This window comes from Phocoena phocoena, chromosome 14, assembly GCF_963924675.1.
Source record: "Phocoena phocoena chromosome 14, mPhoPho1.1, whole genome shotgun sequence".
Classification (NCBI taxonomy): Eukaryota; Metazoa; Chordata; class Mammalia; order Artiodactyla; family Phocoenidae; genus Phocoena; species Phocoena phocoena.
In genome coordinates, this window is record NC_089232.1 from 83554889 (window position 1) to 83579743 (window position 24855).

Consider the following 24855-nt stretch of genomic DNA (forward strand, 5'->3'; position numbering starts at 1 on the left):
GGGGCCCAGGGGTCAATCCCTGATCGGGGAACTGAGATCCCATAAGCTGTGTGGTGCAGCCTCAGAAAAAACAAACAAAAAGACTATACTAAAAACAAAGTAATACTCAAAACTCATCACTTCCTAACTATTTTACTGTGCTGTTTTTGAGGCTGTATTTGCGCGGCAAACTTACTACATAATGTGTGCGGTCTTTCCCACCGCGCGTTCAGTTATCCACACTGCGGCCTGCAAATGGCCACGGTGGGAGCATTTACATCACGTGACTGGGACTACAAAGCCGGGCTTTTCTCCCTCCCAGAGAGCTGGCGGTTAGACATTTGTCAGGCATGAGGATGGGGAATGAGGAGGGACGGTAGTGATGTTTAAACGCTCTCCACAGGGAGAGTCCTCAAGGGTTGAGAGTGTGAGCTCTGGAATCAGATTAAAGAGGCCGCCACCCCAGATCTGGTGCTTTGATAACTACATAACCTTGGGCTTGTTAACACATTCTAAGCCTCAGTTCCTCTTTTGTAAAATGGGGATAATACACCAGGGCCACAGGGCTGGAGTGAAGAGCAAAATGACCTAAGACAAAGCGCTGTGCAAAGCGCCTGAGAAGCGCCTCGTACAGAATCAACAATTATTACTTCAGCATAAACCACTTAACACTTCCAATTGTTTTTAAAAAAACCACCAGGGCAGTACAGCCACTGCCGTAGTTTACCAGTGCTCACTGAGAAGTAATTTATGTGTCTCTGAATATATACCGTGAGCATTTCAAATCTATGCCATCGCCAGTTACCCAGGATACCGCCTGCACACACACAGCTCTATGATGGAGGCTGTATGCGTTATGACATTAAAAATAACTGTAGTGTGTAACCAAGCATACACTGCTTGGGTCCCGCCAAGGCTAGCTTAGCTGTAAACCTGAAGTCGTCAGTGATGCTACTAAAACTGGGCTACCAGAAGCCACTCCAGTTTCTCCCAGCTTTGTCTCTCAAGACGGTAAACGAACTCCTTGGAAGGACACGAAGGATTCGACAAGACAGTTCTAAACGCATTACAAGTTCAGACACGTTGGATCCAGGATAGTCATCGGTACGACTTACGGCCCCGAGAGATCTACTGACCACGGTAATTGATTTTCTGCCGAGACTACTGCTCTTGACATTAAAATCCATGGCAATCAATATCTACTTAATAGTCACTGTCCAATGCTCAGCCACCTCAAGAAACAATTTCAAATACTACCTTCTAATCGGCAGTCACAGACTTTGAAAACAGTCCGAAGAGCTCATGTTTTAGATGCCCCAAAGCACCGCCCATGTGTGATATGCTTGTTCCTCAGTGGGGCCGGTCTCAACGCTCTGAAAGTCACTTTACAGGAAATGCTTCAAACCCCTAATACATTGCATGGCTTATGTGTTATCACCCAACCAACAATCAAACACTTTTTTCTTCAGAAACAAAGGCAGTAGAAGCAAATACCAGTACCTCTCCCAAAAGGCAGCAATAAGAGACAGAGGACAAGTTCACCGGAAGCTTGAGCCAGGTAGTGACCGCACCGCAGACTCGGCAGACGACTCAGGAAGAATGAGTCCTTTACTGTCTCTGGGCTCTGGGTTCTGCACCTGCTTAATGACTGGGGTGAAGTGGACTCTGCCACCATCCTATTCCAGAATCTCACACCAGGCTCAACGCTCCTTTATAAGTTCAATTCATTTTATTCATTTAAGGATAAACCTTTGTGGGACTGCCCTGGTGGGCCAGTGGGTGAAACTCCGTGCTCCCAATGCAGGGGGCCCGGGTCTGATCCCTAGTCAGGGAACTAGATCCCGCATGCATGCCGCAACTAAGAGTCCGCATGCCATAACTAAGAAGTCCGCATGCTGCAACTAAAGATCCCACATGCCACAACTAAGACCCAGCTCAGCCAAAGAAAAGAAAAAAAAAGAAAGAATAAAGCTTTGCAACCCTCAACTATCATACTAGTAGCCGAGGAGGAGGAATTACCAATGAGTTTCTAACTGCCCAAATCCACTTGGCAACATCAACAGCCACCAGCCCAGCGGAATTTTAAGAAACAGAAATGGATTCAAGTGCCAAAATGAAAACCTCGCTTTCAGATCATTTGTTTTCACTCCAAAATCAAGGATTCGAAACGTACCAGCAGCTCAGATGTTCCTAACACATCTAGCGTCAGGGACTGCATCCTGGAGTAGTGAACCCCCAGCTCTCGGTGGATCCCAGAACACTCAATGCAGGTCAGAATGCCCAGGTTGGTGGAGAGCCACGTAGGATCTGCCAAAGAGAATAGGGAAAACCGGAGCTTGTAAGGAGAGGGCAGGAGTCAGAACTTTTTTCTTGCAGTTACTGAACATGGAGTTTTGTTGCATCATTAGCATTTTTTTTTGGATCCTTCATGTAGCTGGAGCCCTCGTTCATCATTAATCACCACCAATTTACACACAATACACACATGCGCACGCATCTGTTCTCCCTCCTCTTCCTAGGGCTCCACCTCCCCGTCCTTCCATTCATTTGTTAAGCACTCCCAAGGGGCAGGGCTGTCTGTGCAAGAATAGGACACAGCGCCCTCTAGTGGCCGAGGGTCCCTGGATACAGACCACCCCCATCACCAACCTGATGGTACCAGCAAAGGGGACAAAGTCTAGCACCACACGGGGGACTGTCTTAACACACGTCTGTATGTCAAACATGCTAATAACCAGCAGAGAACACCCACTATGTGCTGAGGCCATGCTCTGTTCAGCACAGAGTTGAAGCAATTATAGTAGCAATAATAGCTCAAGGTGTGAGAGCTTCAGAAATGACAGGTGCTTTCCCTTAATTTCTCATTTAACACATACAAGAGCGCCTGGAGGCACACAGGGCAGGTGTCTTCACCATCTTGCTCAGAGAGGTGAAGGGCCTTCCTTGCTGGAGGCTGCAGAGCCAGACCGCAGCCCTGCATTCATCCGGGCTCAAACCCACACCCACACCACGTGTTTACTTGCTCAGAGACGCCTCCTAGTCGAGCGCCAGAGTAGGCACTCAAGAAATGCATGACGGATGAACGCTGAATTTACTGAAAACACGGAATTCAAAATGAAACATTCTTGAGGACGTGATCACAGCCCAGAAGTACAATTCTCTTTAGAATTGCTTGTTGCCCTCAGAAACTCATAGGAGGCAAGTACTGCAACCTGGGTCACTAGTTGATTGCAAAGTTATTTTTAAAATGTTCTAATTATAAACATTTTATCTCAGTTCGGAAATACTCCCGGGTGTGAAAAACTGGTGTTTTCACTTCACTAGACCTATTCTACCGAATCGACTGTGTCATGCTTTTGGTGGGTATGAGTGTACATTTAGACTGCTTTATATCACTCAGACTGTCTTTTAGCATTTTAAAACAAAAACGTCATAGCTTTGATTCTTAGAAGTGTTTTAGAAGTCCAAGTACTACACTGTCCTCATCTAAGAAAAAGCACAGTTCGCTACCTTCACTTCCTGCAGCATCTCCTGCCAAAGGTATGTTTTTAACAGTCCGAGACCCCATGAGGTAATTCCTCAAATTACCCCCAGATACAGCCTCCAGGGTAACAGGAACCTACGGCACTTCTCAACTGTCCACTCTATTTTTGTTGCGCCTTTTTTTTTTTGCGGTACGCGGGCCTCTCACTGTTGTGGCCTCTCCCATTGTGGAGCACAGGCTCCGGATGCGCAGGCTCAGCAGCCATGGCTCACGGGCCCAGCCGCTCCGTGGCATGTGGGATCTTCCTCGACCGGGACACGAACCCGCGTCCCCTGCATCGGCAGGCGGACTCTCAACCACTGCGCCACCAGGGAAGCCCCGTTGTGCCTTTTTTAAAATGGAAGTTGTCACAGAACCAGGGGAACGAAAAGGCACATGGCCACCCTAAGCAGCCAAAGCTCCCCTAACACCGGCCCATCTGAGCTACAGGAATAAGTCAGCTCATTAAACGCTTAAAATACTGGTTGTTAAAATCTATGATAGTTTATATCCATTGAAAATGAAACCCCAGTAGGCCTTATGAAAACACAGAAATAAACACCTCATTTCACGGAATGTGGCAGCTGGCCGGGGCTCACAGACAATCTCCACTGGTCCCTTCATCTTCCAAAAAGGGAAACTGACACCTAACAAAGTAAGTGGCTCTTCCAGGGTCACAGACTAGACAGCGGCTTAAAGTAGCTGCAGAAGTTCTACAAAGCTGTACAAAGGGAGGACGGATTGAATCCCGGAAAAAGCCGCAGTTTGGAGCCAATACAATGACCGGATGACCCCGCTTCCACCCTCGCTGTGTGCTTCTGTTTTCATTTCTCAAAAAGCATTTAAACCGTTTCAGCTCTATGGGGCTCTCTCCCCGCAGGCCTGCTCTGAGGGCCCGGAGGCAGGCATCTTCCCACCCTTTCCCCCACTTAGTCTGCGCACAGTTCAGTAAGCATCTGTGTGACAGCGTGAGCTCAGGCTGGGCTGCGCTGAACTTGGTGTTTGAAATGAAAGGGAAAATCAGTGACTGGCTTCTGTGAATCGGAACAGGATTTAAACGTCCTAGAACTGGAGGGGGTGGCTGGGTCACCTGGCGCCCCGCAGTCGCAACACACGTCATTGCCTGTCATCCTCTGGACCTCGGAGATGATCTCCTTTGTCAGTTCTTGGACTATGTTATTTTCTCCCGTATTGTCATCTCCCTTAAATGCATTGTTCAGAGCTTCTTCTTTGCTGTTTTGCAGCACAGACATCCATCTAGAAAAATAACAGTGACGCTGTGTTAAATCCCAAGGACAACTGCCCTTCCAAGGTCCCACCCCCAAACAACTTACATTTGACATTCCTGTTCGTCCTCTGCTTGAAAGTGGTATGTCCTGTCATCTGCACGGCAAGAGGGGTTTCATCAGTTGTGAGCCCGGACAGTAATCCATACACAATTCCAAAAGAAAGTGGTTTGTAATTAACCTCAGGAAGAGTCTAAACTCTGCCATGAAGTCAATGATTTGTATACAACCAAGCACTTCCTCCTGCCCTTTACAAGCCCTCGCCTGGGAACTGTGGCTTTCTGATGCAAATTATCGAGCCAGCTCCTTTCCTCCATTCAAGTCTAAAGAGAAGCAACTTCCAAAAACTGAAACTCTTCAATGAAAACCATCACTATCCTTTCAAAAGCTTTTTTTTTTTTTTTAACTTGCTACAGAGTTGGCCCCCAATTGTTATGGCCCTTTGAATAGTAAAAGCCTTATCTAAAGCGAGTATCTTACAAGCTTTCTGGCCTTCTTAGCCCAAAGTGTATAGCCTCGGTCCAATTGTGGGAAAGCATCAGAGAAACCCAAACTGAAGGACATATGACCAAAAAACTGATCAATAATTTTCAAAGTATCAACGTAATGAAAGACAAGGAAAGATACAGAACTGATACAGACTGTACGTGACTAGGGTGAAATAACAGCAGCAATGTGGAATCCTGGAGAGAATTCTGGAACAGAAGGAGGACACTAGTGGAAAAAATGGTAAAATCTGAATAAGATTCTTAGTTAACAGCATCACACCAATGTAGACTTCCCGGTTTTGACAGTTGCAGACATGGCTGATATTACGTACCAAATAGTAACTGATAACCCGTACTATATGCTGTCAGTATTAGGGGGAGCTGGGTAAGGGATATACAGAAATTCTTTGCCTACAATCAGTCCAAAAACAAAGTAAGAAAGAAAATTAAATTTAAAAAACAAAAAAGAAAAAAAAAAGGGAGGAGATCCAACTTCTGCAGATGGCAGAGCGGTGACACACCTGTGCCCCTCAAAGTGAGTGAACATTGTGACTTTTACACTCCTGAAAGCACTTTAGTTCTTAGGATAATTCTTGGTGAGCTGACTGGGAGGAGGCTAAGGCCCAGAGAGGTTAAGAGGCAGGAACAAGCGCACCCAGCGGCCGAGGGGTCAGGTTTTGACCCCAGCTCTGATCCTCTTCCTATTTTCCTGACACGGAGGGGACACCCCGCACCCTCTACCCCCAGCCTGTTGCTGAGGAAAGGAACAGGGTTTAAGAGAACTGTGCCAAGGGACCTCTCTGGTGGTCCAGTGGTTAAGAATCCGCCTTCCAATGCAGGGGACGCGGGTTCCATCCCCGGTCCAGGAACTAAGATCCCACATGCCACAGAGCAACTAAGCCCGAGCGCGCAGCAACTACTGAGCCCACGCCCTCTGGAGCCTGCGCCACAACTAGAGAAGCCCGCATGCCACAATGAAAGATCCCGCATACCACAACTAAGACCCGACACAGCCAAAAATAAAATAATTATTTTTAAAAAAAGAGACTCGTGTCAAGTTCAGAAAAATAAACTTAATCCTGTGATCCAAATGTTAGTGGTCGGGTGCTAGGAAGAGAGGCCGCTTTCCCTGCCCCCACTCTACCTGGTGTGCAGAGCCTTACCTGCAGGAGGGCCGGAGGGGGCAGGTCCACATCCACTCTAAGTGGAACTCAGAGTCCTCGGGAAGCCATGACCATGGCAGGTTGCACCAGAGGACCGGGTCTGACACCAGGCCGAAAACCCTGCAAATTTTCCCTGAGGCCACTTCATGGTCAGACCAGGTACAGATGCCACAGGAAAATCAAGGAGACGGGGGAGCAACCCATTTCTCTGGCCAGTTCTGCATTTTAACACGTGAATGGTGGAGAAGCAGGGGAAATTCTCAGTGAAAATTTCCAAATAAAAATTCCCTTGTATGGAACCCTCTTGCACTGTTGGTGGGAATGTAAACGGATATAGCCACTAGGGAGAACAGTATGGAGGTTCCTTAAAAAACTAAAAATAGAATTACCATACGACCCAGCAATCCCACTACTGGGCATATACCCTGAGAAAACCATAATTCAAAAAGACACATGCACCCCAATGTTCACTGCAGCACTGTTTACAATAGCCAGGTCATGGAAGCAACCTACATGCCTGTCGACAGACGAATGGATAAAGAAGATGTGGTACATATATACAATGGAATATTACTCAGCCATAAAAAGGAACGAATTTGGGTCATTTGTAGAGACGTGGATGGACGCAGAAACTGTCATACAGAGTGAAGTAAGTCAGAAAGAGAAAAATATCGTATATTAACGCATATATGTGGAATCTAGAAAAATGTTACAGATGAACCAGTTTGCAAGGCAGAAACAGACACAGATGTAGAGAACAAACCTATGGACACCAAGCGGGGAGAGTGGCGGGGGCTGGTGGTGGTGGGATGAACTGGGAGACTGGGATTGACATGTAGACACTAATATGTATAAAATAGATAACTAATAAGAACCTGCTGTATAAAAAATAAATTGAAAAAAAAAAAAGAATTCCCTTGTATGGACACTCTTTCACGATGTCTTTACACCAAGAACAGTTTCTAGCAGATTCAACTAGAGGGAGGAGAAAACAGGAGGTTTCCAGAGCCCTGCTGCGACGGTATCCTGGGAAGGGCTGCTTCTCGGCCCCAGGCTTGGGCTCCAGCTGGCCATGAACCCTCCATGTGGGCCTGGAGAGGCACCCTGTGGGTCCATCCCACTCAGGGGACTGACCTAGATCATGTGCACCTTCTCCTACACCTCCCACCCCACCTGGCATGACTGCATGATCTGAGGATAATGGCTCAGGACTTGAATTCGTAAACAGTGGGGTCAATCTGAGGGCAAGAGGACTAGACAGGCTCCAGAAGGGCTGGCCTTGCCACAGGGACGTCCTCCTTGAGAAGCCAGGCCCACTGATGGCTTGATCTGGGTGGGGAGTCCCTGTCTGGGGGAAAGATCGGTAAAGGAGGATCCTGCAGGGAAACAGCTGAAGCCAGCATCCAGTCTGTTCCTCCCGGGCTCTCTGGGTGATTCCAAGCTGGCTTTGCAGGTTGAGGGACAGGAGGAAGGGGCGGCTCCTCGGGGCCTGGTAGACTCACACCTGAAACAGCATCCTCACTGCCCATCTACAGCTTGACTTGTTATTTCTCCAGCCACCCAGATGTTTCATGAGCACAAAGGTGTCTCGGGGATACGTGTGTGTCCCAGCAGCCCCGTCAGCAGGTAGAGTCAGACCCGAAGCCAGGCCCCCACCTCTCAGGACGCTCGTCAGGTCACGGTTTTCTAGCTCTGCAGTGTCTCCCTTGATGGTTCCTGGGGGTGGGGTGGGGGGTCTGACCAGTTTCGACGTTTCTCTGTAACGACCCAAACCCACATAGCGCTGCAACAAAGCACTGCCACTACACATGCTCCCAGGGCAGCATCACCTCTTGAAAACTAGCTGAGGATGACAAGTGTGTAGGACTGGGATTCATTCTACCCACTGGAAGACAGTGGCAAGAAGAGATGAGAGCATTTTTCAAAGACGACAGTGGACTCAGCGCCTAGGACCAAATTCGGCAAGCCCTTCCGGGTACCGGAGGCTGGAAGCTCTTGACCCAAGGTATTTATCACGTCAGGCAACAGAGCAAAGACACTGATGGAATCTTGCGAATGGGTGGCCAGTGCGCGAGCACAGAACCAGATGCCCGGGGCCTGGCCAGCTGTTCAAATGTGTATGCTGGGAGGCTTCGGAGTCATCTACACGCCTGAAAGAAACGCTTCTGCACACGTGGTCTCTGACGGGGGCCCCACAGGGGTGCTGGAGCGACTGGGGCAAGCGAGGGTGTGCGGGCCCACCTCCCCAGGCGCAGAACTCATACTCCGTGACTAACCGCCGATCAGCTACTGGAGGGGAATGCGCCCCTTCCCATGAGTTAGTGCTTCAGAAGATGGAAAGGCTGCAGCCCTCCAAGTGTCCCCTAGACACTGGCTGACGTCACATACGACCCTCAAGCTGTCTCCCTTTAACTGTCACTTTTTATTGCCATCCAGGGGCACATTTTAAAGCATGGGCAATCCTCCACATTCCACACCGTCCTGAGGGAGTGAAGGATCGGAGAGCGAGGAGGGTAAATGAACCTGCGGGCCTGACGAAACTGAGCACGGCACACAGCCCTGGAAGCCGGAGAGAGTCGATTTTTATTTTGCAAATCCGTCTGGAAGCTGAAGATCAGAACCAACAGCACCCAAAGCACACGCCACACCGCGCAGCTCGGGAGCGGGCGCGTGAGAACAGGAAACCGGCCCGGGCCGCTGCACCAGGCGCGTGAGAACAGGAAACCGGCCCGGGCCGCTGCACCAGGCGCGTGAGAACAGGAAACCGGCCCGGGCCGCTGCACCAGGCGCGTGAGAACAGGAAACCGGCCCGGGCCGCTGCACCAGGCGCGTGAGAACAGGCACCCGGCCCGGGCGGCTGCACCAGGCGCGTGAGAACAGGCACCCGGCCCGGGCGGCTGCACCAGGCGCGTGAGAACAGGAAACCGGCCCGGGCCGCTGCACCAGGCGCGTGAGAACAGGAAACCGGCCCGGGCCGCTGCACCAGGCGCGTGAGAACAGGAAACCGGCCCGGGCCGCTGCACCAGGCGCGTGAGAACAGGAAACCGGCCCGGGCCGCTGCACCAGGCGCGTGAGAACAGGAAACCGGCCCGGGCCGCTGCACCAGGCGCGTGAGAACAGGAAACCGGCCCGGGCCGCTGCACCAGGCGCGTGAGAACAGGAAACCGGCCCGGGCCGCTGCACCAGGCGCGTGAGAACAGGAAACCGGCCCGGGCCGCTGCACCAGGCGCGTGAGAACAGGAAACCGGCCCGGGCCGCTGCACCAGGCGCGTGAGAACAGGAAACCGGCCCGGGCCGCTGCACCAGGCGCGTGAGAACAGGAAACCGGCCCGGGCCGCTGCACCAGGCGCGTGAGAACAGGCACCAGCCCGGGCCTCCGTCTCCTCCCCAAGCACAGAGGAGCTGGTGATCGTTTCGTCTAAGTTTGCTGTGAGCATGAACTTACACAGGAACTTCCTACCCTCAATAATACAAGCCAGCACACATGTTAAAAAGCAGCCACCTCACGCTCGGGATACTGAGGCAAATAAGACAGCGCTCATCTTCCCCAAAGGCACGGTCCGGAGGTTTCCTCTATAAATGTAACTCTTGTGCCCAAATCCCCAGTGACTGCCTTTTGAAAGGGGAGCTGGCCCTTTCCTTCCCCCAAACCGTAACCCTGCCACCGAAAACTGCCAAGACCAGAAAGGCCATCACGCTTCTTTAAGACATCGCTCGCCCTTTCCCTCTTCCGTAGGCGATGCTGAGAGGCCACTCGCCACAATGTGCTTCTGTGGTGGTTCTTCTGGGTCTGCCACAAAGACGAGCAGCACGGGAGCAGAAACACTAATTCTGGGGCGGGAAGACAAGTAGATTTCAACCCGAGAGTTTCAAGGGCTCTGCCGGGGGCCTCATCGCATCAGTGGTGCAGGAGTTCTAACAGCGCCCAAGTTAGGGGAGCTCTGATGACAGAACTGCCCTTTTTTATAGTGAAGTGAAGGGATTTTTAGGCTTGAGGGCTGATCTAGTATAATCTCCTTGTTTACGAATAGGAAACCCAAGGCTTGGGAAGCTGAGAGGACGTGCCCAAGTTTACAGATCCCGCGAGTGGAGCAAGGCCGTCCGCAGGTTCAAGCCCTGAACCGAGAGACCGGCAAGCAGACCATCACCAGCGGAAATGAAAAGCACGCAGTCACCTGAAATAAAGGGCTTTCTCTTTGAAAACCAATTCTTTAAGTTAATGCACTGTCTGAAATGGGGTTGATGCCCTAGATGAGAGTAAAATAATTTCTCTGCAGCACAGCGTCTGAGAAATAAACTTACGTGAAATTAGGTCAAAACACTTCTTCTCCTCAGGGTTGGTTTTCACTTGGCAGGTTAATAGATTAAGCTTTGCAGGAGGCCGGTTAGCCTGTTGAAAGATAAAAAAACAGAGATGGGTGGAAAGGATTGGGAAACCACAGTATCATTCCTCATTAAAATATAGCAAGAACAGGTTCTCACTGGCTTGCAAAGATAGCTATCAGAAGGCAGGTTTTCATGTGGAAGGCATGACAGAGGCACATCACAGGGTGTCCCTGGACCTCAGCTCCCAGGGGGCAGCTGCCCCTCCCTGAAAGGGACACGGGGGGGGGGGCACCCACCCACCCAGACAGGGATAACAAGTGATGCCAGCCCAGCTTTGAGGTCAAGGGCAGTGGGTTCCCCGAGATCAAAATGCTCCCCGTCTAAAGCTCAGAGACATTCCGTCCTGATCAGCTGGGCACGTGGGCACCCACATCAATTTCTGGTGATCTTAAAAGTGGTTTCCTGAGTATAAACACTCACTTTCAGGGAAAGTAACCTCACAGCACAAAAATAACAGAGAAATTATATATATATATATATATATATATATATATATATATGAAATGACAGATTCATAATCCTTAATGCCAGCCATCTGTCACTTAAATTTCAACAAAACCCACCTTGTTCACATACGTGACCCCCACCTTCTGCCCTCCACACACAATGGTAACAAGAGATTACAATAAGTTTTTGTCAGAGATGTGTCAAAAATGACTATTTTATTACCATTTCAGAAACTATCATAACTAGTCCAAAAAAGCAAAGGGCAGAAGATAATTTCAGAAAAAAACAAAAAAAATTCTGAATGGCAAAACGCCTCTCAGAAATCTTGGAGAAATATTCAAGTATGAAAGGCTTATCTTACCCACCCACCAAGCTGCTAAAAGAAAGACCAAATAAAATGTCTTAAGAGTTCAATTGTTCTTGTCTACCCCTTCCCGTGGCCACCAGCCATGTCAAGAAATTGTAAAAGCTTGGATTTGGGATTAATCGAGATACACACTCACATGTGTCTACATCTGGGCAGACCTGCATTTATAGACCCCTCTCCACTGAGCTCAGAGTCAGGGGCGAGGCAGCGTGGCCTCCATTAAAACAGGACTGATCCTTGCAGTGTGAACAACTGGGTTTGATGACAGCAATTTGGGACAAGCAGAAGCTGGATGAACAGGGTTGGACTAGACTCTCCTGGTTCACGGCTGTGCTGACATCTCTTACGTGGAAATCACTGCGTGTTCTGCAGTCTGCCGATGCCTAACGGATGCCCTTGGGTCATCAGAAACCAGTATTCAAAGACTCCAAGCTCTGCCTGATCTTGCAAGCCTTGACAATTCCAAGTAGAAGTACCATCAATCCTATTTTTGATCTTTATTAATACAATTAACTGGCTCGTCCAGGAACCAATACACCAAACGATACGTTTCTACAGGAGGAGACCACAGCACAAATGCAACCAAGCACTCTACCAAGGTGTTCAGCCCATAAAAAGTATGTGCCTGTTCCATCACCTCATATGGTCACACAACTACACAGGTGCATTTAGGTGATGTTCCTGGACTACTTCCAAATGCTGGTGTCCACTGAGTCTTCAAAGCAGGAGCAGTAAAGGGGGTGATGCACTTTGGTAAATACAGAAATCTTCCATGGACAAGAAGATGATTTCGAATAGTAATAGCTACCTTTACTCAGTTGCCGCTGCCGCTATTGTTATTATCCTATTATGTGCTTACCTGAGGCAGGCCCTGTTGTAAGCAATTTTAATGAATTAACTCACTTAATTTTCCCCGCTGCACTCTGAGGCAGGAACTACTCCACATTTATAGATAAAGATACTGTCCGCGACAGACTAAATAATTTTTTTTTCTTTTTTTTTGCGGTACGCGAGCATCTCACTGGTGTGGCCTCTCCCGTTGCGGAGCACAGGCTCCGGACGCGCAGGCTCAGCGGCCATGGCTCACGGGCCTAGCCGCTCCGCGGCATGTGGGATCTTCCCGGACTGAGGCACGAACCCGCGTCCCCTGCATCGGCAGGGGGACTCCCAACCACTGCGCCACCAGGGAAGTCTTGTCAGGCTTTTAAAAGGAAGTTTCTAGTCTTCCTTCTGCATGACTGATGATCATTTAAAAAATTGTTTTAGATTTTGTTAAGAAACAACAGACATTTCTTCCAGCTTAATACAGTCTCCAGCCTTTGGCGGTTTGGCAAAGCGACGAATTTGGCAAAGAGGATATCTAATTAGAGTAATTTTGTCCCAAGGATAACTTCTTTCCAGGGCCAGAAAACACAACAATCAGCCTTGTCTAACGGGGAATACCGACTTGGGCTTTCTACTGAATTCATCCCCGATGCTATCACTGTCCCTCTGCTAAAATACAGAATACAAGAATCTCATGTCCTAACCTGTCCCTTTTTTCCTGACGGTAAGTTAACAACATACTCAGGGAGATGCTGGCTGAACAGGTAAGCCACGAAAGGAGCCAAACCCAAACCAAACCCAACCCAACAGGCATGTCTCCACTGTCTTTCTCGGTGGAGGTTAATTCACATCACAGCAGCACTGAGGTGTCGGGACCTGGCCCCCCAGAGCACGCAGGGTGCCCCGCGGCAGAGACGGCTGCCACAGGGACCCACTCCTTTCCCAGGAGAGGCAGCGGGACGGAGCCTCCACCTGCCACTCCTCTGGGCTGGAAGCGGCATCCAGAGAGCGGGATTCCCTAGAGAAGGGTCCCCGCAAGGGCGAGGCACTAACACAACATGCGAGTGGCGTGACAAGCTGAGCCCTCCGCATGCTGGTAAAGCTACTTATAACCGTACTGTCTGCCAAAAACTGCGGCAGCCCGTCAACATTGAAAGAAAACTAAGCCTCCACGTCTCTTGAGAGGAAGCTCAAGCAACAGAAATGAAGAGACCCAAAGTTTATGCTGTCGGCAAAGGATCACCAGACCTGCTGTCATTTCTGTGGTCGGGGGGAGAACCACTTTTTGGCTTAAGCCGAGGCCCTGGGTCTAGTGGACACGCCAATGAAGCAAATATCCCAACTGGCTTTGCCGCTGTAAACAAATATGAAGCGAGACCCAGTCTTGTTTTATGAGATTTTCTGCACTGAGGCAGTAAACCTGACCCAAAACAGAGTAGAATACAATTCGAAAGCAAATCACAGAATCGCAGGTGTTGGAGCAGGAAGGGAACCTGGCCTTCATGCAGTCTAACGTTCTCCATTTGAAACAGCACTTACACCCAGTCTCTCTCTCTCTCTCTCTCTCTCTCTCTCTCACACACACACACACACACACGCGTCCATACAGGAAAAATATTACATCAGGATCCAAACTGCACGGCCCCATGAGGGACGTGGTGAGTGTAAAGAAGGCCAGTGAAGGCTGGATTCTGGAAAAGAGAAACGACCGTTATTTGCCCAGGCAGGAGCCACGTTCAATCCCCCAGGCCAGAGGGCCCCAGAGGGCCCTCCAGACACTTGGTATCTGCTAGTTCTGTGGTCTCTCTCCCTTCTCATACAGAGTGGGTGAAAAGGAAGGGACCCCACTCCCACCCCGTGGAACACAGTCCACGCTGCAGTGCCACCCTTCAGGTGGGGTTTTATTCTGTCTCCTCACTCCTAAATACTGACAAGGGCAGGGTTTCTCTGGAACCACACTGAGCCATGATCTCTGGCCAGGGCCCTGAAAAGGCTGTCTGCGCTCCTGCCCAGCTCTGCCTCTCATGGGGGAGCTGGTGGGGACAGAGGAAGAAAGACGAAGGCTGAGGCTCATCTCCACTATGGGACTGAGGTCAGGGCCAGGCCTCCTACCTGGGGTGCAGGAACCTAGGCCACCACCAGCATCCTCGTTCTCAGCAAGACAGCAACCAACTCTGCCTTCAGACGTTTAAAAAATATCTACCGGCCTCCACGGCTTTCACCAGATCCCGTCACACCAGGTAAGGTGATCATACGCGTAAAGCCCACCGTGGAAAAGGGCTGTGTTTGTAACTGTGGTTACACAGTCCCTCGTCTCCGAAAGCCAGATTAAGAAAATCATTTTATTCCAACTGGCATTCCAACTGGCCCAGCATATGTTGGCTCAGTTTCCTGCACGGGCAATTATACACAGGGTTGTAGAAAAAGAACCCGATGAAGGCTGGGTGCAGTACATCTACAATAAAATTACTGAAATTGCTCTTCTCTTGGATTTCTGATTCCCAGACTCCTGACTACCTAAACTCTTTTCCCTTGATGGAAAAGTAGAACTCTTTCCAAGTGTGATGTTCAATTTCCACAGACAAAGGAAGCTGGGGAGCGGTTTGCTGCTTGTTTCTGGGAGTCACAGGCCTCTGAATACAGACCACCTGGCTCCTCAGGTGTTCCTGACCCTGTGAGGCAGTAAGGGCCCCTGCTAGGGGAGCGTCAACAAGGGCACCAAACCGAGGAGGCACCCAAACAGGCTCTTCTCAGCAGGGACCTTGTTTAAAATGCACGCCTAGTGCCACAGCACAGGGCTCGGTCCCCTTGCCAGGCCTCCAGCCCACATGCCCTCATCCCGCTACAGCGGAGCCCGTGATGACAGAGGATACTTACGGTGCCATGGGATATGGTCAGAAAACCATTTTTCACTGAACATTTCCTTTTCTGCCACACTTTTCGGATCCTTACAGATAAATGGGGAAAAAATAAAAGAGTTCAGAAATTTTGGACACAGGAGATTACAAACACACACTGAAACCCTAGCAACGCCGTCTACGTACCCATCGCTTTTCTTGTAGAGGTTGCCATTCCGCTCGGTGCCGTGCTCTTTGTTTCCCTGAGGCTGGTGTAAACTATAGGCTGTGCTCTGGCGAAGCTGTGAATCCTGAAAACAGTTAAGATGTTAGTGGTTTTTAATCCTGTCCAGGTTCCAATTTTTAAAAAGCAGTACACAGAGACACTAACACCCTTAAAAATTTTTTTTTCTTTTTAAATTAGAGAATTTTCCCTCTTAAACACACCAAAAGAGGGACATGAAATTCATACCCTGGAACTCATAAATGCCACCTACCAGGCTGGAGAAGGAAATGACAAATGCCAGTATCCCCACACTGGCTGAAAGAATGAGCCATTTGGAAATTACGAGATTTTACTTATTTACTAGCCTTAAGTCCCTGACAGTGGCAAGAAGCTCCTGGTGTGGCAAAAGCAGCCCTTGAGAAGGAAGGCAGGAATGCTACATGTTGGAAGGGGCAGGGCTTTCAAGCAAAAGAACACAAAAACAGTGTTCTGCCTCTTACTTTGGGCAAGTTACTTAAGCTCCCTGTCTCAGTTTCCTCCTGGGAAAACAGGCAAACAATTTCTAGTAAGGACAGTAAATACAGGAAGGCTTAAGTGAGACCACGTGTGTGAATACCTGCTATGTAACACATACGAACAACATCTGCTTCCCGACCCCATCAATCCCAGCAGAGGAGCCATGGCCTTACACCCAACTGCTCCAGCCTGAGGGCAGACTGTCCACCTGGTCAGCTGAGAATTTGGCCAAGTCCACCACCGCTGGGAAACTCCAGCCTTCAGCTTCTTGAGGGCAAAGACCATTAATGAATCCCCTGGGCCTAAGTCCAGTGTCTGGGGTCCAACATGCGCTCGACTGGTGTTTCACAGATGATACCAGAAGCGCTAACCCTGGAAATTCTGGCAAAGGAAACAAGGGGAGCAAAACATGAACAAGGAGTTCACAGGTCAACCGGGCAGGACTAAGAGCTGCCTCCATCTGTTGTGAGAGCTCCCGACCCAGTTCACTTCATCACAGAAGAAACAGAAACGATGAAAATAAGGGACTTGCTCAAAAGGCAGGGCTCGCTGGAGCCAGAGCGGAGGAGGGTGGAAGGGTACTCTGCCTCGCACCCTGAGGCCCCTTCCACTGCGCCTCGTGCCCTCACCAGAGGACGCCCAAGGATCCAGAGCTAGCCTCACTCCACTGTCGAGCAGCTGACCATCCCCTGGGACCCTAGGCGCTGCCCAAACAATGAAAGAACCAGTGCACGACAGTCAACATGATCCGAACTGAGAATACACCAGCTCCAGAAGTGAAGAGTCAACCGGAGAAAACAATGGGAGCGTCTGGAAGAAGTGAGTTTTAAAGATGAAGGTGAGAATTGCCAGAGGATAAGGGGAGGGACACACGCAGAGGCCTGCAGAGGAAAGTGGTGGCTGTGGCCATCCTCCAGGGAGGGAAATGAGGACAAATACTGCAGCCAAGATAAGGGCGCCCATCGGCCGAAGGGACAGGCGGGCTGGAGTCAGAGCCTAGACTTCATCCGAAAGCCACAGCCAGCCACCCGAATTCTTGACCGTTTTTTAAAAAAAATCTTGAAACGCAAAATTTTAATTTGGATGAAGTCCAGTTTATCTACTATTTCTTTTGTCGTCTGTACTTTAGATGTCACATCTAAGAAGTCATTGCCTAATCTAAGGTCATGAAGATTTACACCTATGTTTTCTTCTAAGTTTTTTTTTTTAGATTTTTAATTAATTAATTAATTAATTTTGGGCTGTGCAGGGTCTTCGTTTCTGTGCAAGGGCTTTCTCTAGTTGCGGTGAGCGGGGGCCACTCTTCATCGCGGTGCGCGGGCCTCTCACTGTCGCGGCCTCTCTTGTTGCAGAGCACAGGCTCCAGACGCGCAGGCTCAGTAGTTGTGGCTCACGGGCCCAGTTGCTCCGCGGCATGTGGGATCTTCCTAGACCAGGGCTCGAACCCGTGTCCCCTGCATTGGCAGGCAGATTCTCAACCACTGCGCCACCAGGGAAGCCCTCTTCTAAGTTTTATAGTTTTAGCTCTTACATTTAGGTCTTTGACCCATCTTGAATTTTTTATTATGGTGTGAGGTAGGAGTCTAAATGCATTCTTTTGCTTTGGCTATCCAACTGTCCCAGCATCATTTATTGAAAGGACAGTTCTTTCCTCATTGAATTGTCCTTTGTTGAAAATCAACTGACCATAAATGTAAGGGTTCAATTCTATTTCATTGATCTATATGCTCATCCTCACGCCAGTGCCACACTATCTTGATTATTATAGCTTTGTGGAAGGTTCTGAAATCAGAAAGAATGAGTCCTCCAACTTTGTTCTTCTTTTTCAAGATTGCTTTGGCTCTTCTGGGTCCCTTGCATTGCCGTATGAATTTTAAAATCAGCCTGTCCATTTCTGCAAATAGGCAGCTAGGATTTTATTTTGATGGGGATCACACTGAATCTGTACATCAGTTTGGGAAGTACTGCCAACCTAACAATATTAAGTTTTCCAATCCATGAACGTGGCCTGTCTAGCACTGACTTTTTAAACTCTGAAATATAAATGGGATAACTCAGCAAAAAAATTAAAAAACAAAAAACCTTCATCTGAGAAATCAATAAGGTGCTCAAGTATTCCATTACTGAACTGACAACAGACCCTGAACAAGCAGACCCCCTAACAGGAGAAATGTCCTTTTCCACAGGGAGTTCATGCCTCTAAACAACTAGGGCAAACAGCTCATTCATCGGATAAGGATGGTCCCAGTTTCTACATTCTCTCAAAGGGGCGTATATACTAGCGCTAGACATTTAGAACAAACCCAGCTTTAAACATCACTGGAAATGTATGCAGTGGAGGGGAAACGGAGAAATACTGTTCACCTATCTGAATCGCTGTGAAAGACTGAAAATAAACCTGTCAAAAGACTAAATGGCACAACCAAGAAATATGTCTATTGATTTGGGGAGAAAAAAAAATCCTGCACAAAATAAGTGATGAAACCAGGTGACAACACTGCTAAAAGTGTTCATGCTAAGGGTATTAATCAGAACTCTTCACCGGTCTTACGAACAGGATAAAGGACATTCTTCTTTTCAACAGAATCAGACCCTATGCCAGAGGTTAGGAATGAAATCACTGTTTTATTCTGTAGACAAGGCATTTCTTGAATCAATTTTAAAATGCAAGCAAATCTGAAACTATGAAATTTAAAATTTGTAAGGAATATAATCTGTGTAACACATAATTGAACCTGCTTTAGAACTAATTATTTCAGTATCTTCCAGGTGACTTCTATGTGACCCAACAAAAATAGCCTTTCTTCACCTGTTTATACAAGTGTTTCACAGAACACTTGATCAAGGGAAGGGGTGACAAATGAAGTCGGCCCTTTCACATACTGAGATTTCAACTGAATGGAATACAGTTCAAGGGAAAAGAGCCTCTCTTTCTGAGGAGAGCCATCGTCTAACAATACAGCAGGCAACTTGCCGGGGCATCCACGTTGCCCGGATTCTTGGAGCCTCTCCCACGTATTCTGCGCTTCTCCAGGAGAGCCAAGGACACCCTAAGACTCGACTGAGTGAGCCTCCACGTGGAGGCTATTATATGTCTGAAGCATATAAGTTAAGTAGGCATTTTATGGACCTTCAGAAAGCTCTCATAAAACTCTATCAGTATCCACAAATCCTCTGTTCTATGACATCCAGACAAGTTCTCAGATCCCAGGCACTGCCCATGATCTTAAGTTTTGTGTGGCCTTATGAAGCGTTAGCCACTGGGTCCTGCTGAAGCAGAAACCGCCCAGATGAGCGGTAGACTCAGTATCTGAAATCTTCAGGAACAGGGCGTGGGGCCGGGGAAGGGCGATACTGCATACTTTATATACACATATATGCGCGCGCGCACACACACGTCTACTCATAACATCAGAAGTATCCCCGAGCTCCCTAAGACTCTAGAACGTCACACACACTTTTTCAATTCACCTGTCCACCTCTCAGAAAGTCTGTGTTCGGTCAATTCTCGTGATGAACGGATTGTCAAGGAGTCACCTCACGAAGCTTAAAGTTTCTCTGCCAAGGGAGGGCTGTGATGTCCAATCACTCCCCATTTTCCCAAGGCGTGTCAGGAGTGTCCATGGACATGTGTATGTGTGTGTGTGTGTGTGTGTGTGGACGCACCGGGAACTGGGGGCTCTGCTAAGCAAGCACTAAGCTGTGGTCAAAGAACAGTGTTCTAACATCTCTTACCACCTCTTCCCCATTATTTCTGGGCAGCTTTTTTTTCTTTTGGCCACACTGCATGGCTTGAGGGATCTAAGCTCCCCAACCGTGGGCCCCTGCAGTGAAAGTGCCAGGTCCTAACCACTGGACCACCAGGGAAGTCCCTCTGGGTAGCTTTTTAAAAGATTCTGACACAAGATATTAAAGTCACATAATATAGCTGACAGAGAACAGACCAGGGCTCAAACCCTGGCCCCAAAACTCCAGCAAATGCATTTCTCCTCTCAGACTCGAGTTGTAAATGCGGGCTAATACTACCTGCCCAGCCATGCTGTTGTAATAAGGACTGATTACTGGTCACGCTTATCACGTGCCTGGAAAAACCTGAGAAGTGAAGCAAGCAGGAGACGCCATGACAACAGAGAGCAGGGGAGAGGACAGGGGGAGTGATGACGACGAAGGCTTGGGAACGGGGGAGTGGGGCAGTTGGGGGGACCTGACAGGCCAGGGTCGGGAGCAAGGGCATCAGCCTAGACTGGAGTGTGTGAGTCAGAGCGCAGAGGGGGCAAAGGTCGGGGCCAGAGTCACGAAGACAAGGTGCCAGATGACCAGCCAACAGAGAAGGGTCAAGTGGGCAGAAGGACTCCTCAGAGATACCACCACCGCCACCCACCACTGTGCAACTACCAAGGCCGGGGGAAGGAATCGGGTCTTTTCTGTTCACTCCTGTCTCGTCCGCATCAGGAGCCCAGTACTTGCAGAATGAATGAACGAACCAGTATCCGTTTATCAAGACAATGTGTCAGTGCTTTACAGAACTCGTCCCTTAGGTCTCATAACAGCTCTCGGGTAGGCAACATCACTCCTGTTTTACAGGTGAAGCGACTGAGGCGTGGAGAAGTCAAGGAACTTGCTCAAGGTCACCCTGGCAGGAAGTGGAAGACCTAGGGTTCAAACGGTATGTGCTGCTGGACAGCCGGCTACCAGGCAAGCTTTCTGTCCTGGTCAGAAGCTGGCCCACCTGTCTCACCTGCTGGGCCTCTCCTAACTCTGAATCATCCTCCAAACCCTCCTTCCTGACACACACCTGCCCACCCCACACTGGGGTGACACCTTCCTTGGAGGTGACCTCCAGTAGAGCTCTCGTCACACTGCGTTCAACTCCTTTCCTGCCCTGCCCCCCAGACTGTGAGCCCCTGAAGAGGGAAGAAGCGCATCTAGCCCACTCCGGCGTGTGTCTGTGCCGCTCCTGCTTAGAGTAACTGCTGAGGAAATGGCAGTCGAATGTGCTGAGTCTTGCGTGGAGTCAGCACTCAAGGCTACCCAGCAGCCTGGCAGGAGGGGTGGGAAGTGGACACCTAGCCAGAGGGTACTGATTAAGGCCAGATTTGAGCATGATTAAGATATGCAACCCCAGACCAAAAGGCCGGAGTTGGAAGAAAATCATGGCTGTTGTGGACCTCTGCTCCTCGGACAGCACATCCTATTCGACCACATCCTACCAGACAGGGACACTTTAAAAACTGGCACGAAGAGAGATCTCCAAAGTGGAAAAATCACTGTGGTTTCAGCGCTTAGACCTACCAAGACCATCCCCCCGAACCTGAGTCCTCCCCAGCACAGCACACGTCTGGGTTCTCAACAAATAGCAGAGAATCCTCCAGCACCGCAGCGGGGCCTGTCCCAGCAGAACGCAGCTGAAATGGACATTTGTGGGATGGGGAAGGCGGGAGAAGGTAAGGCACCCAGGGAGGAAGTTCATGCAAAGACTGGCAGTGTTGAAGAGTTTTAACTTTGTAGAAGGGGTATTTTCCAAATGTTAAAATATGATGCATATATAGGTGTTCACTGTATAGTTTTTCAACTTCTCTGTAAGTCTGAACAATTTCATAATAAAATAATGGAAAAGTCAAACTGTAGCATCCTATTTACAGGGAACAGAAATATCAGGAACAGAATAGGAATGCCGGTGGTTTGGAGGTGTGGGGGTGCTGGGATTGTGACGGCACAGTCTTTTCTCCAAAGTACAGCCACGGGTGACACAGAAGCAGCCCAAAGCCCCTGTATGTGACGGCCATGTCCTCCACTTAGACCAAACGATTGACGCTTAAGGTTCACAGGAAGGAACTAGGAGAGTTAACTCCTACCAACCATCACTGCAGTTTCCTTGGGGCACGTTACCTAATTTTTATGAACTATAATTATATAGAATTAGAATTTTTATGACACTGAAAAAAATCCATCAATGCCTTCATTTTTCTGCCTCACAAAAGAGAATACAAAAACAACGGATGGGAGCTAAAAAACAATAACGCCCAAATGTTCGATTCTTGTAATTGGAGGGACCCCAATTATAAAAATTATTTTAAAATAGAAAAAATTTAACGTATCCATATTTGCTTATTACTTGCCATTGCGTTCACAGACTGTCCAATTTATGGAATACCGTCATCAAAAAGCAACGCAGAATGTCATACACAAAAAAGACAAGACATTGACAGCCAGGAGATTGGTGGGTTCGATCTTTGGGCATAAGGCCAGAGGAGAGCAGTAAAGAAGGTCCATTTGACCCCGCTGTGCATCTGGGGCAGAACGGCTGGTCAACAAAAAACATGGAAACAACAAACTGTTAAAGACGTCTGGTCTGTGCTGGTACATCTGTTACACTTTTCTGCAGAGCTGTAAATAACCGGCTTTCTGACAACAGCCAGTTTCCCCAAACCTCGTCCTCCTGCACAGCCAAAGCAAACATGGCCCTTGCTCTGTGCCCAGAGGGCTCCTGGACTCCAAGCACCTGCTCTCCTGTATTTCAAACCCGAGCTTTGCTTCACAGGTTGGATCCTCCTTTTCGGATCCTTCTTGCATCCAACCATTCCCACCAGCTCTCCAGTACTCGACGGCACCCTGGCTCCTGTTACAATCAGGCCACTGTATTCTCCATGCTCCAAGTTCTTTTTTTCTTTTTCTGTTTATATTCCATGTTTAGGAATATCAAAGTGTCAGGACCTAGATTGTCTAGACGGGGAGGAAGTCACCATGCTGTGGGTAATTTCCAGCACTCTATGGGGCCTCAGTGGGCCAGTCTCTCACTTAGCTGACCCCTGTTTACCAAGAACCGATGAAACGAGCAATATGGTGCTGTGACGTGATGGCCAGATGGGCACAGGAGGCAGGAGGGCGGCCTCAGTCTGCTCGAGGTCCAGCTGGAGGAAAAGCACCTGTGCGCTTGAGCACATGGCCATCAAGCCCCCAAAGATATATGCTGCCACTGAAAAAGCTCTCTCAAACAAAATGTGCGATACAGATCACTGCGGGGGCGGGGGGCAGAGGCAGCCCTCCAGAGGGAGGGATTAAGGTACATCAGAAGGACAGGGAGAATTCAGCGACGCAGTGGAAGCGGTGGGGGTGGGGGGTGGGGGCAGGTGAGCAGCTTCACTTTCACAACGGAGTGACACCAAAGGCTAAACTGTAAACTTGGAAAATTTCCATTTCGCTAACATTTATGCGTTCAAATTCTTTAGTCTTTAATAAAGCCCACAGCTACTGAAAGAAGAAAAGTAAAAATAAAAAATGCTACTAGCTGTTAGTATATACACGGAGGAAATATCTATTTTTTGAAGTTCATGAAAAAAGCATGCAAAGTTCTATAATTTATTAAAATACTGAACTACTTACTCTCCTAGACTTCGGTCACAAAAGGTAAATGCATTTGGGAGAAAAACAACAATATTCAGTTATAGTACAAGAACTTAAAACAAAATAGAGCCGAACTGCCAGCAGGGAGCTTTACGCTCTGGTAAGCAGTTTCATAGACGTATTGATCTAAAATCTACTAGCTATACACTTAAACACATTCCTTTACGGACAAGGAAGTGGATTTATGTTAAATTTCACATTATAATATCCACACTGTAGCAAACATATGCAATTACCTCAAAATTTACTTTTTAATGGTTTTCTAACAAGACCCCCAAATACAAATCATCACTGCGAATGTGCTGGCCCGCAGAGAAGTGATTATGTGAAAGAGATGACGCAAGAAAACTAAAGTTTCTGCCCATCAGAAAGCAGCTCCAAGAAAATCAAGCTCCTTCCATTTTATGGAACATAATCTCCAGGCTGGAAGATTCAGATGGTCACCAGTCACCCGCTGATGCCACACGGGCAAAGTCCATGTATATCTGTGGGCAGGGAAACCACAGAGCTCCAGGGAGAGAACCAACGGCACGAATAGCGAGTGTCTATGTGACGGAGACCCTAAGAGCTACTCATCCAGCAACGGACAGAGCAGAAGAGGTTTAAATACTGCCATTAAGGCCATTCCTACGGTAATGCTTCCCCACGAAATAAGCATATTTTTAAAAAGATGGTTTTATAAAACCAACTTAAAGAACAAACTACATGTTTGCATGTTGCCCGATACAGCCCCACAGTGAACTGAGCACCCAGAGACCTGGATCTCACCTCCTCAGTCCCGAAGCCCCCGAGACTGAGGGATGAAAACATAAAATAGCAATCTTTCAAAATTAAATCCCCTCACCTCTTTCTGTTCAACCTGTAATGCTGACTTCAAAATATCTCGAAGCTGTATCAACTGCCTTCTCTCTTCATCCTGGGCCTGTTTGATCTTTAAAAAGCAAAACAAAGCAGAGAAAAGTACGGCTGAGGTACAGTGAGATGGTGCAGTTCGCGGGGCATTTCTCCATAAACGCAACCTTCTCCCAACCAAGACCGAGGACGGATTGGGAACCCCATTCTCCACACTCCACGTGCGCTTCAGCGCTGTCACTTTCTAGGCGGCACGGCACGCAGACACGAAAGCACGGAAGCAACATTTAAATCAAAGTGTTTGTTGCATAAAAACCCTTTCAACACTCATGTGGGAGGGAAACTACTTACTGTGTGAAGATCCGTTGAAAGTGTTTCAATGGAAGGTTTGAGGCTTTCAACTGCTTTCAGTCCATCCTGGAAAAAACTAGGAGGAAAAAAACCAAGAAACATAGATTGTGTTTCATAAAAGAGAAAGCAATTTTGTTAGATGGAGAAAAAACTTCTTTAAAGGAAATGGCTGAGATCACTGTGTAATTCCTGGGGGAAAAGACTA

At 48.5% G+C, this 24855-nt stretch overlaps 1 protein-coding gene across 2 annotated transcripts in view; it reads right to left on the bottom strand.

The window, feature by feature from the left end:
- ASAP2 (ArfGAP with SH3 domain, ankyrin repeat and PH domain 2) overlaps nt 1–24855 on the bottom strand; it is a 154792-nt gene that overhangs the window by 27756 nt on the left and 102181 nt on the right. For both annotated transcript variants that reach the window (XM_065890711.1, XM_065890710.1), the window contains exons 8-15: nt 24651–24726; nt 24292–24378; nt 15509–15612; nt 15342–15411; nt 10742–10829; nt 4837–4885; nt 4593–4759; nt 2153–2286 (exon numbers count right to left, since the gene is read on the bottom strand). In XM_065890711.1, coding sequence (XP_065746783.1) covers nt 2153–2286; nt 4593–4759; nt 4837–4885; nt 10742–10829; nt 15342–15411; nt 15509–15612; nt 24292–24378; nt 24651–24726 — 775 coding nt within the window. The remainder of the gene's footprint in view (nt 1–2152; nt 2287–4592; nt 4760–4836; nt 4886–10741; nt 10830–15341; nt 15412–15508; nt 15613–24291; nt 24379–24650; nt 24727–24855) is intronic.